The sequence below is a fragment of the Nansenia antarctica genome (genome assembly GCF_963989245.1).
Source record: "Nansenia antarctica genome assembly, chromosome: 17".
Lineage (NCBI taxonomy): Eukaryota > Metazoa > Chordata > Actinopteri > Argentiniformes > Microstomatidae > Nansenia > Nansenia antarctica.
The window spans coordinates 14,368,291-14,386,169 of record NC_137687.1 but is presented as its reverse complement, the minus strand read 5'-3'; the positions used below and the strand labels follow the sequence as shown (position 1 = coordinate 14,386,169).

The 17,879-nt window shown below is 44.5% G+C and overlaps 2 protein-coding genes across 2 annotated transcripts in view; one reads left to right on the top strand and one right to left on the bottom strand.

Annotated features, from left to right (window-relative positions):
- Positions 1-137: 137 nt before the first annotated feature.
- Positions 138-2,777, bottom strand: lsm5 (LSM5 homolog, U6 small nuclear RNA and mRNA degradation associated). The gene is made up of 5 exons (XM_080547638.1): positions 2,731-2,777; positions 1,375-1,470; positions 1,175-1,202; positions 999-1,071; positions 138-564 (listed from the first exon to the last, which is right to left on the bottom strand). The coding sequence occupies exons 1-5, from the start codon at positions 2,774-2,776 to the stop codon at positions 532-534; spliced, it is 276 nt and encodes a 91-aa protein (XP_080403764.1). The 5' UTR covers position 2,777; the 3' UTR covers positions 138-531.
- A 1,199-nt stretch (positions 2,778-3,976) lies between these two features.
- The window catches only part of avl9 (AVL9 homolog (S. cerevisiase)), a 26,474-nt gene continuing 12,571 nt past the window's right edge, over positions 3,977-17,879 (top strand). Inside the window, exons 1-10 of the mRNA XM_080547212.1 lie at positions 3,977-4,129; positions 8,190-8,310; positions 10,228-10,310; positions 10,707-10,778; positions 11,287-11,376; positions 11,467-11,533; positions 12,474-12,514; positions 13,019-13,057; positions 13,197-13,266; positions 13,448-13,986. Coding sequence (XP_080403338.1) covers positions 4,046-4,129; positions 8,190-8,310; positions 10,228-10,310; positions 10,707-10,778; positions 11,287-11,376; positions 11,467-11,533; positions 12,474-12,514; positions 13,019-13,057; positions 13,197-13,266; positions 13,448-13,986 — 1,206 coding nt within the window. The 5' untranslated portion in view covers positions 3,977-4,045. The remainder of the gene's footprint in view (positions 4,130-8,189; positions 8,311-10,227; positions 10,311-10,706; positions 10,779-11,286; positions 11,377-11,466; positions 11,534-12,473; positions 12,515-13,018; positions 13,058-13,196; positions 13,267-13,447; positions 13,987-17,879) is intronic.

The window sequence follows — 17,879 nt, the reverse complement described above, 5'->3', positions numbered from 1 at the left end:
CAGCTAACAATCTCTTACAGAACTGCCTAGGCTGCATAGTAACCTATGAAGTTTCAGAAGAGGCTTCAGAAGTATTTTCATGACAATCATTGTAGAGTAATATAGTCATTTAGAGTAATACAGTCATGTAAACACAATCGACAGCAACATTTTATTTCCATAACATGGCACACTACATGCAAATTACATGCAAACTTAGGGCTTAAAAAGGAATACAACTGGGGTGGTTAATTTCAATTACAAATTATTTTGTGATTTATTCATAACAAAAACTGTTAAATCACATCTTTGTGATTCATTTTACACAAGTTTAAGTTCAAAATCAATCGCTGCACTGTACACAGGTTTATCAAAAGCTCCGTTAGGAAAATGTTTGTTACAAAAAATATTTTCTCAAAATGAAAATAGCAAAAATAAAAATAATCACCAACTTAGGAAAGGGAAGGCAAGTATACAGGTGTCAACATAGACAGGTGTCAACATAGACAGGTGTCTACATAGACAGGTGTCAGTGTTACACTGCTTCTCTCTTCATACTTCAGGCCCTTCACCTCCAGGTATGAGCTGGAAGAGAATTGAGAAGGGAATTAGTACTGACTAAGTCAGTAGTAGAACTGCTCCCAGGCTGTTATACAAGTCAGTAGTAGAACTGCTCCCAGGCTGTTATACCAGTCAGTAGTAGAACTGCTCCCATGCTGTTTATACAATGTTTACAGAGTAGGTCTGCTCAGGCTTGACCAAAACCTACTTAGTTGAAACACTGCAATAAGCAGCATGGGAGCATAGCCACTGCAGACTGTGTTTTCTTCCATTCCTTTGACCATATGCACCTTACACCTGGAAATAAGTTGCATGTGCGTACTTTCCTTTTAAAATATCATTCAGTAGCAAAATACTACAGCATTTGACCATTTAATGATTGACAATTGTTTATTATGAGTGATATCTGCCTTAGTTACCATAGTAATGTTGTTTATTTGTGAGTGATATCTGCTTACCATAGTAATGTTGTTGCCATTGAGTAGGATCTGGTCCAGTTTAGTTATCCTTCTCCCCTCTGGTGTTATTTCACTAAAACACATCAAATACCTGATTATACCAAGAGAACAATCTGTGCAATCATATACTCCACTTTAAAGTAGCCCTGTGATATCAATCCTGAAATGATACTTACAATTCTGTCACATCCTCCAGCACCATGTCTGTAATACGGTAAAGGAAGACTCCATACACAGTATTGACAAAATGAATAGCCCGTGTACGGTAACACATTGTTAATGGTAGCCTGTAATGCCTAATCGGTTATACTAAATATAATACTAAATATATACTACAACAATTGTGCACAATGAGATGTTTCGTTGGAAAGGATACTGACAAAATCGTCGAAACCCAACAAGGTGCCGACTATTTCTTTGTCATTCTTCATGACTATGTGAATACGAGAACCGATGCATTTGTCCACGAGCTCTAAAAGAAAAAGAAAAAGACGTGAAGATGACAGGAATTAGAACAGCTCGTATCATTCAACACATGACTTATCTGATGCAAGTAACCTTCTAGGCACGTCTTTGGGTCTTAGATCATTGGAAGGTTTAAACAAGATGCTGATGCATCTTGCCCCTCTGTTCACCATCTTGCTAAACATCTATCCCGACCTATGAGATGAAGCCTAGCCAATTCGTGAGCTTAGAATGATAAGGTTATATCTCCGTTTAGGGTAGTTCAGAGATATTGAGCGTCAAAGTTTTTACATTGCATTATGTTTTGTGAGATGGAACCTTTGTATTTTATGATTTACTAACTCAAAAATGTCAACATTTAAAAAATAACACCACACAGGCATTAATAAACACCTAATGGATCAGATTATGTAAACAACTAAATTTTGACAAAAATGGAGATAGAACCTTATAATTCTAACGTCACGGACTGTCAGTCAGGAAGACTAGGGAGTCATCAGTCTGTCAGGTCTATGGCGGGGTGATTTGGGATTCATTCAGTCAGGACATCATCTTTCCCGCGAGATTTCCATTCTAACATTGTTCAACACATTTAGTTCAAATTAACATTAGTTCAGTCCCAAGCTACACAACACATAACAAGACACATTATTACCAATTCGATTCGTATTTTTGCAACATTGTGTCAGTCACGTGGCTAACTAACGTCACTAGAACGGCTCTTCGTGAGCTTAGAATGATAAGGTTCTATCTCCGTTTAGAATGATAAGGTTCTATCTCCGTTTAGAATGAGAAGGTTCTATCTCCGTTTAGAATGATAAGGTTCTATCTCCGTTTAGAATGAGAAGGTTCTATCTCCGTTTAGAATGATAAGGTTCTATCTCCGTTTAGGGCAGTTCAGAGATATTGAGCGTCAACGTTTTTACATTCCATTATGTTTTGTGAGATGGAACCTTTGTATTATGAATTACTAACTCAAAAATGTCAACATTTTTTAAATAACAGCACACAGGCATTAATAAACACCTAATGGATCAGACTATGTAAAAAAACTCAATTTTGACAAAAATTGAGATAGAACCGTATAATTCTAACGTCACGTGACTTCTGCTACAGTGATGCGGCCATGCTGACACTACGCTCTGAACGCCTTACAATGCACACATCTCCAACACATCAACACCACTACGTATGGCATCAACAGTGTGCTTGTAACTGTAAAAGAAAGACATTTATAAACCAAAGACACGTTAATAAACATACGAACCGAGTGGGAGCAACTGTGATGGGTTTGTAGCTGGTGTAGCCGCCATGTTTAGTTGAACAAGACTAATGTAATCAATAGGAAAAAATGAACGATAGTAAATCAGACTAAAACAATCAATTAAAGAACTGTCGTTCAAACAACAAGGTAACCGGAGATGATATACGGGGTGTTTGTTGTAACCAGATGGATTCTCTTTGATGTAACATTAATTCGTTGATTACTTAATTGCAATGTAGTGAGGAGGTATTGTTGTTGATTGTGTTATTTGAAACTGACGATGTTGTCTATTGCAATAAGTCAATGATGATTTGTATTGATTCCAGTCAAACTAATTTCAGGGATAGCTCCATAGTGACAGATTAGACTGTTTTATGGATAGCTTTTTTGCAATAGTTTGACTAAAATGAGTGATGAGAGACCGTAGGAATCGTGATTCTTCTTCTTCTTTTCAGTTTGAATGGCGGTTTGCGACCAACTCGAGGCGCATTACCGCCCCCTACCGGACTGTTTGGACGGTATATTTGACAGGGAAAACTTAAAAATGAAAGAAATAAACAAAATTGTGTGTGTGTGTGTGTGTGTGTGTGTGTGTGTGTGTGTGTGTGGGGGGGGGGGGGGGGGTGTTAAATCTTGTCTATCAACCCAGTATCTTTCAAATACTGAATTACCTGTGTGTCCATTTTGATTGCATTTCCTAATAAACTCTCCACAGTAAACCCAATGTAAACCCTTAGTCCAGTCAATCTAACTCAAAAAAAGGCCCAACCCAGGAGAAATTAGCACATATTTAATTAGATAATGCCTAATTTGCATATTTAAACATACTATTTCAGAAAACTTGTAATACAAAATGTTTTAGTCTTAATGTAAGTGATTAACTGGTGAAGTTTCATGGTGATATCTATTAGTTAATTTTTTTATCCTAGTATTAACTGGCTGTGTTGCGCCTGGCACAAAAACCCAAATTTTCGACCCCTGAATTTACCGTGATCCAATAAATATTAAGACTAAGACTTTTAATATGTTATTTGGTTGTCCCTAGGGATCACAAAAAAACTTGAATGATTACTATTGCAATTTCCCCCTGGGTTAAACCACAGATTGACTGGACTACCTAGGAATCGTGTTTGCCACGCGGTGGCGCTACAACCAGTGGGTTGGGTGACGTCATGATGTTACTAGTGAACCCAGAGAGGCGGAAGAGAGAAGAGAGATGTGTGACTAGTTATTACACAGACCAGACCAGCCTCACTACCTGTTTACATTGGACCCGCAAGTGGAAAAACAACACACTGCTACACACATATCTGGGGCCATGGAGTCGCATGGCAAAGATGAACTGAAGGGACCCGTGTTGCATATAGTGGTGGTTGGATTTCACCACAAGAAAGGCTGTCAGGTTGGTGAAAGCTCCCTGCTAACTAGCTTGATGTTGTGTTAGCCCAACATGCTGCTAACATCTGATGATATCTGATGTTTGCACATATCATTTCACCTACTAAGGGTCTAGATATGAGACTTATTAGAGACTACAGACTATGTGTCTGATTGCAGAGGGTATTTCGACACAGTCAAGGCATGCAATGACAGCTGTCAACAAACAAGCATGTTTTTAGTTTTCCTCTAGTGCCTGTAACTGATCAATGAAAGCCTAGATGCAAGAATGATGAGGACTGATCTGTGTGTTTGCATGCACTGTTCATCAGAGGTTTCCCCTCCTCATTACTAGCTCCTTGTGGTTTCATGTCAAGGTGCCCACCCAATATAGATAGATAGATAGATAGACAGTTAGATAGACAGATAGATAGATAGATAGATAGATGGATAGAGAGATAGATAGATAGATGGATAGAGAGACAGATGGATAGATAGATGGACAGATGGACAGATAGATAGACAGACAGATAGATAGATAGATGCTTTATTGATCCCGGAAGGGAAATTAAGCCATTACAGCAGCTCACACCACAAACAACAACAACAAAATAAAGGGACAACTGAATAATATAACAAGATAAAATAGATATCTGAACATTATATACAGTAGAACAGTCTAGTGTCATTTACCATCCCCCCAGCCTGATCCTGATCACCTTGTTCGAGCCAGGAGTTGTACAGTCTATATCTGTTTTTTATCTGTGTACTATTACTCCATACATGGTCAACAGTTTTAAAAAACAAAGCATATCATGGGCAGTCCTAAGAGAAAGTTTCATGTTTCATTTCAGTTTCAGGGATTTAGGCTAAACTTGAACACAGCCAGTAACCAGTCTAGAGCTTGACAGACACAATGGGCTTCAATGGGCTGTATCACATAAACGTTCAATAACCTAATGCATCATTTCTTATTTTTGTCCTGTTTCTTTTCCCTAATAATGATGTTGTAGCCGCTGCTATGTTAAGGGGCAATTCCACTGCGACCTGCAAACAGCTCAGACAACAATCACCTTTTGTGTTTATTGTTCTTTGTTTAACGCTGCTTCCCACCTGTCTTTTTGTCAGAAGAAAAGGGAAGGGTTTAGGTTCCCCTTGCTCATGTCTGAGAGCTGAGAGACACATTTGTTGTTTTCCAATGATGCAAGTAAGGTTTGTGTAAGAGAAATAGACCCAAAACCCTCCCCCCTCCCCCCTTTCCCACCTCCCCCCTCCCCCTTTCCCCACCTCCCCTTTCCCCCTCCCCCCTTTTCCTAAAACCACCAAAACCTGTTAAAAGCCTGTGAAACCAGATAGGGGGTGCACTTTGTTTCAGGAAATAGTCTGACCCTATGTCTTCACTAGAAATAGTCTATGTATTCACTAGAAATAGTCTATGTCTTCACTAGAAAGAGCGGTATTAACTGTTATCTGATAGGGGCCTGGCGTCCTGCAGGGTATCAGAAGATTGGGTTCTCTCTCTCTCTAGCGCCTGCTCTCCATCTGTTGGGCTGGCAGGAGGCGTAGGCTAGTGGAGGAATATGACAATGTCGTGGTGCAGCACATGTTTCTCAGGGTGAGGCGTTAGGATGGCACCTTCCTCCCCTTCAGAGGCTACAGTCTGTCAGAGGCTACAGTTTGACCTGTGCTTTCATGGCTCCAAACGACACCTGTCTGTCACATGCATGGAGGCAGGTAGACCAGTGAAAGCGGCTGTGAGGGTAAATGGATATGGTGCTAAGTAGAGTGAGGATAGATGTCAGTGAACTGCTTAATGCTTGTCACATGATAGTATTCAGTGGGACCATGCTCTGTGATGTCCTTTATTAGGCTAAATTGCTTTACTTCACCATCAGCTTAGTCTTCGATGGATCTTGAGTGAGCCCTATTAGTTCATATTATATTTATATCAAGGAACTCTGCATGAAAAATGTTAGTCTTTTATTGTATAATTACGCAGGGTAGAGCTATTAAGATGCTTTTTGCACGGCTTGTTTGACAAGGTTGCAATTATTTGGCCTTTTGTACCACAGGCAGATTTCCAGTTGAACTAGTTTATATAGCTGACTACAGTAGAAGACCTTGGAAATGGACATGTTTCCTGTGGCTGTGAGTCACAGAGTCTCATAGAGTCACATGATCAGTGTGAATAGCCCTCTTCATCTGGATTACTGTTATCTCCACTGAAACGCTGTGCTCTTATGTTCCCTACATCATGTCGGAATCATGTGCTACCAAGCGGACCAATCACAGAGCTTACGGTTGCGTAGGCACTGCCGCGTAGAGTCCTCAGACAGACTCTACCTACATCAGTCCTCAGACACTCTACCTCCATCAGTCCTCAGACACTCTATCTACATCAGTCCTCAGACAGACTATCTACATCAGTCCTCAGACAGACTATCTACATCAGTCCTCAGACACTCTACCTCCATCAGTCCTCAGACACTCTATCTACATCAGTCCTCAGACACTCTACCTACATCAGTCCTCAGACACTCTATCTACATCAGTCCTCAGACAGACTATCTACATCAGTCCTCAGACAGACTATCTACATCAGTCCTCAGACAGACTATCTACATCAGTCCTCAGACACTCTATCTACATCAGTCCTCAGACAGACTATCTACATCAGTCCTCAGACACTCTACCTCCATCAGTCCTCAGACACTCTACCTACATCAGTCCTCAGACAGACTATCTACATCAGTCCTCAGACACTCTATCTACATCAGTCCTCAGACAGACTATCTACATCAGTCCTCAGACACTCTACCTCCATCAGTCCTCAGACACTCTACCTCCATCAGTCCTCAGACACTCTACCTACATCAGTCCTCAGACACTCTATCTACATCAGTCCTCAGACAGACTATCTACATCAGTCCTCAGGGCAGATTTTACCCAGACAGTTTCATGTATTTTTGCTTAGTACGGTTTTTCATGGTAACTTTTCAGTGGTGCAAAATGCCTGGTCAATATAACATGTCAAAGTTTACGACAATGTCTTTTTGTAGAGTATTAGGTTTTTCTGCCTTTAGGTCAATGACGGATAAGGTTTTCAGAAGTGCAAAAAGTTAAATGATGTATAACACATTTTCCATTCATAATATATATTATATTTTGCACCCAAAGATGTGCAAATAGGACTAACATAGATTGTCATCATTCGGTACAACCATTATATTTATATTTAACCAGATTTCTGGTTGTACCGAATGATTATTTTTGGTTGTACCGAATGATTTTCTTCAAGTAAATAGTTAAAACAGGCACATGTTTTGCTACCTATGTGAGAACTTGACCTTGAGCTTGAACTTAGAGAATAAGAATTCATAATAAATATATATTTCTAAAATATTTCAACATTATCAGTGTGTTTTAGCGGTTGTACCGAATGATGTGATATTTGGGGACATTCATAACAGGGAGCGGAAAAGTGCATTTATCAAAAATGTAAGAGAGAGCTGGCTACTTTTCTTAGGGTCTGCTGCAGGGGTCTTAATGATGTAATATCCTGTCACATGATGATTATCAGTTGATTTGATCCAAAATGGTGCCTTGAAATTGGTTGCTCCGAATGATATCAGTGAAACACAAAAGTGATTTGAGGAAAGCAAACATTTCTACATAAAAATCCTTAACCATGTTGCAGTATATTCTTATAAACCCTTGTAAAATCATGCCAGAATGTTTATATAATAGTTGTAATATAATTGTAGATTATAACCATTAGCTGGTTGCATTTGTGTTCAGACAGTTGTACCGAATGACTTTTCAACCCTTTAAAGAGCTGAAAGTGCCTGAATTTGTAACAAATCACCATAAACTCTTTGTGTATCCAATAAAGGAGAGTAAATAGTGTTAGTTAACATAATGTATATATGTATATATACAGTATATATATATATATATATATATATACATTTTTCATTTTAGAAAATATTACATTCGGACACAAAATGTACACGTCATGTCATTGACCCCTTTACAACAAGTGCTGACCATAATAGATCTGACCTTTACCTGTGTTCTATCCTCAGGTGGAGTTCTCCTACCCTCCGCTCCTCCCTGAGGAGGGTCATGACAGCAGCTCCCTGCCAGAGGAGTGGAAGTACCTGCCCTTCCTGGCGCTCCCTGACGGGGCCCACAACTACCAGGAAGGTAGACAGACAGACAGACACTCATCCTTCTCACTATTCATATACGTACATTGTTTGACCCAACTGGGCCCCTTAAAAGTCTACCCTGAGTTCTCACATGGGTTCTGTTTGTCTACCAGTGTGATGAAGTGATGATGTGAGGCATCAGGCAGAGGCTGGGTTCAGACCGAGAGCTGTGGGCCACCGGGGCCTTTCTTGGCAAGCAGCACCCTGTGTTGTTCCCCAGGCCTTCACTGAGCCTAACCCTTCGCTGAACCTAGAGGACTGTGTATAAAAACGGTTGCAATTCCTAAAACGTTTCATACAATATTTTGGTTCAACCCCTTGAATTAAAGCTGAAAGTCTGCACTTCAATTACATCTCGATTGTTTCATGTCAAATCCATTGTGGTGGCATACAGAGCCAAACTTATGGAAATTGTGTCACTGTCCAAATATTTCCGGACCTAACTGTATATATTCATATGTGTGTGTATATATATACAGTATAGTGTATATAATAATCCTAATCATAAAGTGCTCGGTGAGTGTATATACACTATACTAATACTGCGTAGGGCCTCCATTTGCCCCCAAAACAGCCTAAATTTTTCATGCATTGATTCCACGAGATGTTGGAAACATTCCTTTGAATACTGATCCATGATGACATGATTGCATCACGCAATTCCTGCAGATTTTTCAGTTGCACTTTCAAGCTGTGAATCTCCCGTTCTACCACATCCCAAAGGTGTTCTCTTGTCCGGTGACTGGGAAGGCCACTGAAGAACACTGAACTCACTGTGATGTTCATGAAACCAGTTTGAGACGACTTTTGCTTTGTGACATGGTGCATTATCATGCTGGCAGTAGCCATTAGAAGATGGGTACATTGTGGCCATGAAGGGATGCACATGGTCAGCAACAGTACTGTAATAGGCTGTGGCATTCAAGCGATGATTGGTATTAACGGGCCCAAAGTGTGCCCGTTCAGTCTATAGATCACTGTAGGGCCAGTATGTTTGGTCACAGGTTCAACAATTGTGGGGAAAAAAGGATACATTGATGCAGCCTGTAGCCAGTGCTTGTACAGAGCAGTTCACCAGCAGAGCAAAAAACAACAACATGAAACAGAGTCATGAGATCGTGAGAGCTGAGGGGGGCGGCCTGCTGAACACAGTGCAGTTGTCTCTGTATCTCTTCACAAGTCCCTGTGCCACTGCCAGCATGCTCTGGGTAATCACCCCGTGGCCTTGTCTGGGATGTAGCCTTGCGTTGTTGTGGTGCTAGGGAGGATTCCATAACAACGTTAGAAACCTCATCTCTCATCTCGTCATCTGGGTCATCCTCTGGGCTCCCTCTCCTCCTGTTCCCTTCTCTGCTCCAGGCTTTGTTTCTACCCAGATCCAACACGTAGGCAGCTGCCCACTGCGCCTCTTATCAGGAGCAGAACCTCAGTGGTTGTATTACTGTGATCCTTCGGTGGAATGGAGCGCTGGTCAGTTTACTGAGGAAGTCATATAAGGAGCCACAGTGATGATCACTTGTATTCTGTCATGCATAACTGGTCCTGTTGTTCTCAGAGCAGAGAGGCTCATGGTCCTGTTATTCTCAGAGCAGAGAGGCTCATGGTCCTGTTGTTCTCAGAGCAGAGAGGCTCATGGTCCCTGTTGTTCTCAGAGCAGAGATGCTCATGGTCCTGTTCTCAGAGCAGAGAGGCTCATGGTCCTGTTGTTCTCAGAGCAGAGAGGCTCATGGTAGATGTGTTGTTCTCAGAGCAGAGAGGCTCATGGTAGATGTGTTGTTCTCAGAGCAGAGAGGCTCATGGTAGATGTAGTTCTCAGAGCAGAGAGGCTCATGGTAGATGTAGTTGTCAGAGCAGAGGGGCTCATGGTAGATGTGCAATGTGTTTACATGACTGATTGTTTTTGTTTTTGCAGACACGGTTTATTTCCACCTGCCCCCTCTTGGTGATATGAAGTGTGTGTACGGAGTGTCTTGTTATCGCCAAATAGAAGCTAAGGTTTGTCTCAACTTCTATATGTTTTTACAGATGCATTTGTCAGCAATTTCAGAACATTTTCAGAAGAATCTTCTCTCTGTTATCTTTCACGACTGCAGCAGAGAAGCCATTAACACTAGAACAGCCGCGAGTAAAGAAATGTTTTATATCTTTGCAAAATGTCTAATTTCAGGACCCTCCTTTCATGACTTTTCCTAGATATGTGCGTTCTACCACCCAGTATCCTTACATTTTCAAAATCACACCAGGATAAGCTAGTATAAAGCTATTTGACAGTTTTTCTGTGTAATTTGCTAATTGACAAGCGGACAACTAGTGGTCGTTGTGTGTAAATAGCAGCTTGAGCATTGTAAGGCGGCTCTTTTGTAAGTGTCTTAAGCTTTCCTTTCTCTTCAGGCCCTGAAGGTCCGACAGGCAGACGTCACCAGGGAGACGGTCCAGAAGAGCGTCTGTGTGCTCAGCCGAGTGGTGAGTCAGCTGGTCATATGACCCAGCTGTGAATATAACTAATAAGGGGAGGAGGTTAAAGGTCAAACTGTTTCCTCAAGGATACTCCTGTCTGAATACGTCTGTTAACGACCCAATGCTGGGGGTGGGGGGGAGGAGGGTGGTGGGGGGGGGCTCCCATAATTCCCAGTGACAGAACAGCTGACTGGGCTGAGTGGCACTCTGGGTAATGGGAGATGGTTTGAGGGGGGGTGGGGGTGCATCAGCATGGCCTCCCAAAACACACACACACACACACACACACACACACACACACAGACACACACACACACACACACACACACAGACACACAGACACACAGACACACACACACACACACACACACACACAGACACACAGACACACACGCACACACACACACACACACACACACACACACACACACACACACACACACACACACACACGCACACACACACACACGCATACGCGCCCTCTACTGACTGGTGTTTTTGTCCTGTTCTTCAGCCTCTTTATGGTCTACTCCAAGCAAAGTTACAGCTTATCACACATGCCTACTTTGAGGAGAAAGACTTCTCCCAGATATCAATTTTAAAGGTGAGTATATGAGGCTCAAACCCTTGGCTGTACTTTCCCCTGAGAGCTGGGCCCTCGTCTTACCTTCCATCTCCCTGTGTGTTTCTGTAGGAACTGTATGAACACATGAATGGCTCTCTAAGAGGGACGGCTCTGGAGGGCTCACAAGTCTACCTGGGTAAAATAATTCCACTATTTTATCTGGTTCAAATACTCTGGTGTACAGTGGGGGAAATAAGTATTGAACACATCAACATTTTGTCCAGTAAATGTGTTTCCAATGAGCCTATTCAAGTGAAATTTGCACCAGACTTTGGTATTAACTCAAACAATCCAGACAGAAAATATAAACATTAAAGTCCATATGTAAATAAGGTTATGTGTAATAAAGTGGAATGAAACAGGAAACAAGTATTGAACACACTAACTGAAATTAATTCAAACTTAGTGGAGAAGCCTTTGTTTGTAATGACAGCTTCAAGGCGCTTTCTATATGAAGTAACTAACCCCCCTACTGTGAATTATGGGAGCTCTTTGTGTGTTTCTGTGTTATTGTTGGTGTGTGAGAGACCCTCCCCCCACAGTATCCTTGATGTCCAATCAATGCAGACCCCTTGGCCTGCGCATGCTCAGTAATTAGCCAATTGAAGGTTTAGCTGTGTCTTGCTCTCCTTTTTTGTGACTTGTGACTTTGAGTAACAACCTCAACATGTAACACATCAGCTAGGTAACAACCTCAACATGTAACACGTCAGCTAGGTAACAACCTCAACATGTAACACGTCAGCTAGGTAACAACCTCAACATGTAACACATCACCTAGGTAACAACCTCAACATGTAACACATCAGCTAGGTAACAACCTCAACATGTGACACATCAGCTAGGTAACAACCTCAACATGTGACACATCAGCTAGGTAACAACCTCAATGTGTAACATCAGCTAGGTAACAACCTCAACATGTGACACATCAGCTAGGTAACAACCTCAACATGTAACACATCAGCTGGTCGGTTTATTTTCAATGAGACCTGAAAATGTTGTTGTGTATTACTGAAGTGTTTTTATTTAAAGCAGATTCCACCTTCATGACCTTCTACACATTTTCCCAACAGGGTTGTCACCAAGAGATTTGATATTGCACTTTCGACACAAGGTAATATTGTGTATTAAGCAAGCAATCTGGGTAACCCTTTATATCTTACAGCCTAGTATTTAGCAGAAAGTACTGGGGAATAGTTTTATAGGCTAATAATTGCATATTAATTATGCTCATTGTTTCATTTAGATTCACTGACTCAAGCACAATTCTGTGCCTTTTAGTAACAGTTACTAATCGTGTCGAATTCATTCAGGGGTACTTTCAGTGTCAAAACGTACCCCTTGTTGCCACATAGTTACCAAATAGTTTCTTAGTAAATACCAGCTTAAACAGGGCTATAAAATAGTGTTTATACTACTAAGTAGTTGATGCACATGCAAATGGAAGTCTCAGTTAGTATGAGATCTCAGTTAGTATGAGATCTCAGTTAGTATGAGATCTCAGTTAGTATGAGGGGAATTAAGATCTCAGTTAGTATGAGATCTCAGTTAGTATGAGATCACAGTTAGTATGAGGGGAATGGATGTGCTTCATTAACCTTCCCCCCTCTGCCCTCAGGTTCTCATCCTCTTCAAGCTGATTCTGCTGGAGAAGAAGGTGAGAGTTGACTTGAATATGTGGCCCCTCCATGACCTTATGGTGTTTGTGTGTGTGTCTTATTGTGTTTGTGTGCGTGTCTTATTGTGTTTGTGTGTGTGTCTTATTGTGTTTGTGTGTGTGTGTGTCTCCTCCCTAGGTCCTCTTCTATGTGTCTCCCGTCAACAGATTAGTAGGAGCTCTGATGACCGTACTGTCACTTTTCCCAGGTAAGTAAATATTACTTTTCTAGTGCACCAAATGTTGATGTCATTTGTCTTGCTTCTGTAATAACCTGAGTCAAGTCTCTTGATGAAGTCAGTGATTTAAGTGGTGTTGTATTGATCCTACTGAAGTCAGTGGGTTGTGTGTGTTATGATGTAGGTATGATGGTTGTGTGTGTTCCCCCAGGTATGATGGAGCACGGCCTGGCTGACTCCTCCCACTACAAGCCCAAGAGCAGCGTGTCAGAGGACCTCCGGTCCAGTCCGGTGGAGTGTGTGTCGGGGGCCGAGGAGTTCGTCTCGGTCTCCGTCACTGACATTGCTAACGCGACCATGGAGCTAGTAGGAGAATCGACAGAGGGTGTTGGCGAGGAGCCCCCCTCCTCCGATGCTCTCCAGACAGCAGCAGCTGTGCCCCTGTCCTCTGAGACCGCCGGGGACCCCCACCTCCTGAGGCCTCCGTCCCGCCCCTCGCCAGAGTCCTCAGAGAGCGAGGGCTGGGAGACTCTGGACCCCAGCGTGCTGGAGGAGGGGGGCGTCTCCAGAGACCCCGCGGAGGGCAGGGAGGCGGGTCTGGAACACCCAGACACCTTTGACCCGGAGCCAGGCGAGCCCATCACGGTGCAGCCCCAGCCAGCCGGGGGGCAGCAGGGGGCAGTCACACAGGGGCTGGTGTCTGGGCTGGAGGAGGACCAGTACGGCCTCCCCCTCGCCATCTTCACCAAGGTACCACACCACCACACCACAGCACCACAGCACCACAGCACCTCCCACCACAGCACCACAACACCACAACACCACAACACCACAACACCTCCCACCACAGCACCACAACACCACAACACCACAACACTACAACACCACAACACCACAGCACCACAACACCACAACACCACAACACCACAGCACCACAACACCACAACACCACAACACCACAACACCACAACACCACCACACCACAGCACCACAACACCACAACACCACAACACCACAACACCACCACACCACCACACCACAACACCACAACACCACAACACCACGGCACCACAACACCACAACACCACAACACCACAGCACCACAACACCACAACACCACAGCACCACAACACCACAACACCACAACACCACAGCACCACAACACCACAACACCACAGCACCACAGCACCACAGCACCACAACACCACAACACCACCACACCACCACACCACCACACCACAACACCACAACACCACAACACCACGGCACCACAACACCACAACACCACCACACCACCACACCACAACACCACAACACCACAACACCACAACAACACCACAGCACCACAACACCACAACACCACAGCACCACAGCACCACAACACCACAACACCACAACACCACAACACCACAACAACACCACAGCACCACAACACCACAACACCACAACACCACAACACCACAACACCACAGCACCACAACACCACAACACCACAACACCACAACACCACAGCACCACAGCACCACAACACCACAACACCACAGCACCACAGCACCACAACACCACCACACCACAACACCACAACACCACCACACCACCACACCACAACACCACAACACCACGGCACCACAACACCACAACACCACCACACCACCACACCACAACACCACAACACCACAACACCACAACACCACAGCACCACAACACCACAACACCACAACACCACAACACCACAGCACCACAACACCACAACACCACAACACCACAGCACCACAGCACCACAACACCACAACACCACAACACCACAACACCACAGCACCACAACACCACAACACCACAACACCTCCCACCACAACACCACAACACCACAACACCACAACACCTCCCACCACAACACCACAACACCACAACACCACAACACAACAACACCTCCCACCACAACACCACAACACCACAACACCACAACACCACAACACCACAGCACCACAACATCACAACACCACAACATCACAACACCACAGCACCACAACACCACAGCACCACAACATCACAACACCACAGCACCACAGCACCACAACACCACAGCACCACAACACCACAACACCACAACACCACAACACTACAACACCACAACACCACAACACCACACCACCACACCACCTCAACACCACAGCACCTGCCACCACAACACCACAACACCACAACACCACAGCACCACAACACCACCACACCACAACACCACAACACCACAACACCACAACACCACAGCACCACAACACCACAACACCACAACACCACAGCACCACAGCACCACAACACCACAACACCACAACACCACAACACCACAGCACCACAACACCACAACACCACAACACCTCCCACCACAACACCACAACACCACAACACCACAACACCACCACACCACAACACCACAACACCACAACACCACAACACCACAACACCACAGCACCACAACACCACAACACCACAACACCACAACACCACAGCACCACAACACCACAACACCACAACACCACAGCACCACAACACCACAACACCACAACACCACAGCACCACAACACCACAACACCACAACACCACAGCACCACAGCACCACAACACCACAACACCACAACACCACAGCACCACAACACCACAACACCTCCCACCACAACACCACAACACCACAACACCACAACACCACAACACCTCCCACCACAACACCACAACACCACAACACCACAACACAACAACACCTCCCACCACAACACCACAACACCACAACACCACAACACCACAACACTACAGCACCACAACATCACAACACCACAACATCACAACACCACAACACCACAACACCACAACACCACAGCACCACAACATCACAACACCACAACATCACAACACCACAGCACCACAACACCACAGCACCACAACACCACAACACCACAACACCACAACACCACAGCACCACAACATCACAACACCACAACATCACAACACCACAACACCACAACACCACAACACCACAGCACCACAACACCACAACACCACAGCACCACAACACCACAGCACCACAGCACCACAACACCACAACACCACAACACCACAACACCTCAACACCACCACACCACCTCAACACCACAACACCACAACACCACAACACCACAGCACCACAACACCACAACACCACAACACCACAACACCACAGCACCACAGCACCACAACACCACAACACCACAACACCACAACATCACAGCACCACAACACCACAGCACCACAACACCACAACACCACAACACCACAACATCACAGCACCACAACACCACAGCACCACAACACCACAACACCACAACACCACAACACCACAACACCACAACATCACAGCACCACAACACCACAGCACCACAACACCACAACACCACAGCACCACAACACCACAACACCACAACACCACACACCACAACACCACAACACCTCCCACCACAACACCACAACACCACACCACAACACCACAACACCACAGCACCACAACACAACACCACAACACCACAACACCACAGCACCACAGCACCACAGCACCACAACACCACAACACCACAACACCACAACATCACAACATCACAACACCACAACACCACAACACCACAACACCACAACACCTCCCACCACAACACTACAACACCACAACACCACAACACCACAGCACCACACCACAACACCACAACACCTCCCACCACAACACCACAACACCGCAGCACCACAACACCACAACACCACAACACCACAGCACCACACCACAACACCACAACACCACAGCACCACACAACAACACCACAACACCTCCCACCACAACACCACAACACCACAACACCACAACACTACAACACCACAGCACCACAACACCACAACACCACAACACCACAACACCACAACACCACAACACTACAACACCACAGCACCACAACACCTCAACACTACAACACCACAACACCACAGCACCACAACACCACAACACCACAACACCACAACACCACAGCACCACCACACCACAACACCACAACACCACATCACCACAGCACCACAGCACCTCGCACCCTCCACCCTGTCTGAGCCACAGAGATGGACACCAGCTGACCTTATACATTATTTACATACTAAGTATTTGCTTTCCACCCCACCCACATATCAAATGTGATTGTTGACTCAACAGTAACAGGTGAGGTCTGGGTTATCGCTGGGACGTTGACTTTAATGAGATTTATGTCTTGACAAACATATTCTGTTGCCAACATTGTATTGTGTTGGGTATGTCCCTTCTCTGACACTAGCCCTTATCTAGAAGGCACACTGTAGATAACCGCATGGTTGATAGGGACATAAGAAGTATATTTCGTGAGGGGGGGGGGGGGTACTGCCTAAACTGTTGTTTAGAGAGGTGGGTGAAGAGGGTGCTGTGCCCCTCCTCCTTTGCTTGCTAAGCAAGCAGTTCTGGTGACTTTTCCTGGGAGAATAACATAGTGGTTAGTGTTAGAAGAGCATGACATGTTCAGGTCTCAGGTAAATGACACCAGGCACAGCTGATGTACCAGAGTGCACCCGGCCGGATCCGATAAACAGCTCTGATCACGCAATCTGGTCAC

Bases quoted from the DNA above. Each gene is read 5' to 3' on its own strand.
- lsm5 (XM_080547638.1), bottom strand. From the start codon at position 2,776: ATGGCGGCTACACCAGCTACAAACCCATCACAGTTGCTCCCACTCG. The intron at 1,203-1,374 runs GTATCCTTTCCA...ACCGTATTACAG, and splicing joins GGGTTTCGACGATTTTGTCA to ACATGGTGCTGGAGGATGTG. The intron at 1,072-1,174 runs GTAAGTATCATT...GATGTGTTTTAG, and splicing joins CTGGAGGATGTGACAGAATT to TGAAATAACACCAGAGGGGA.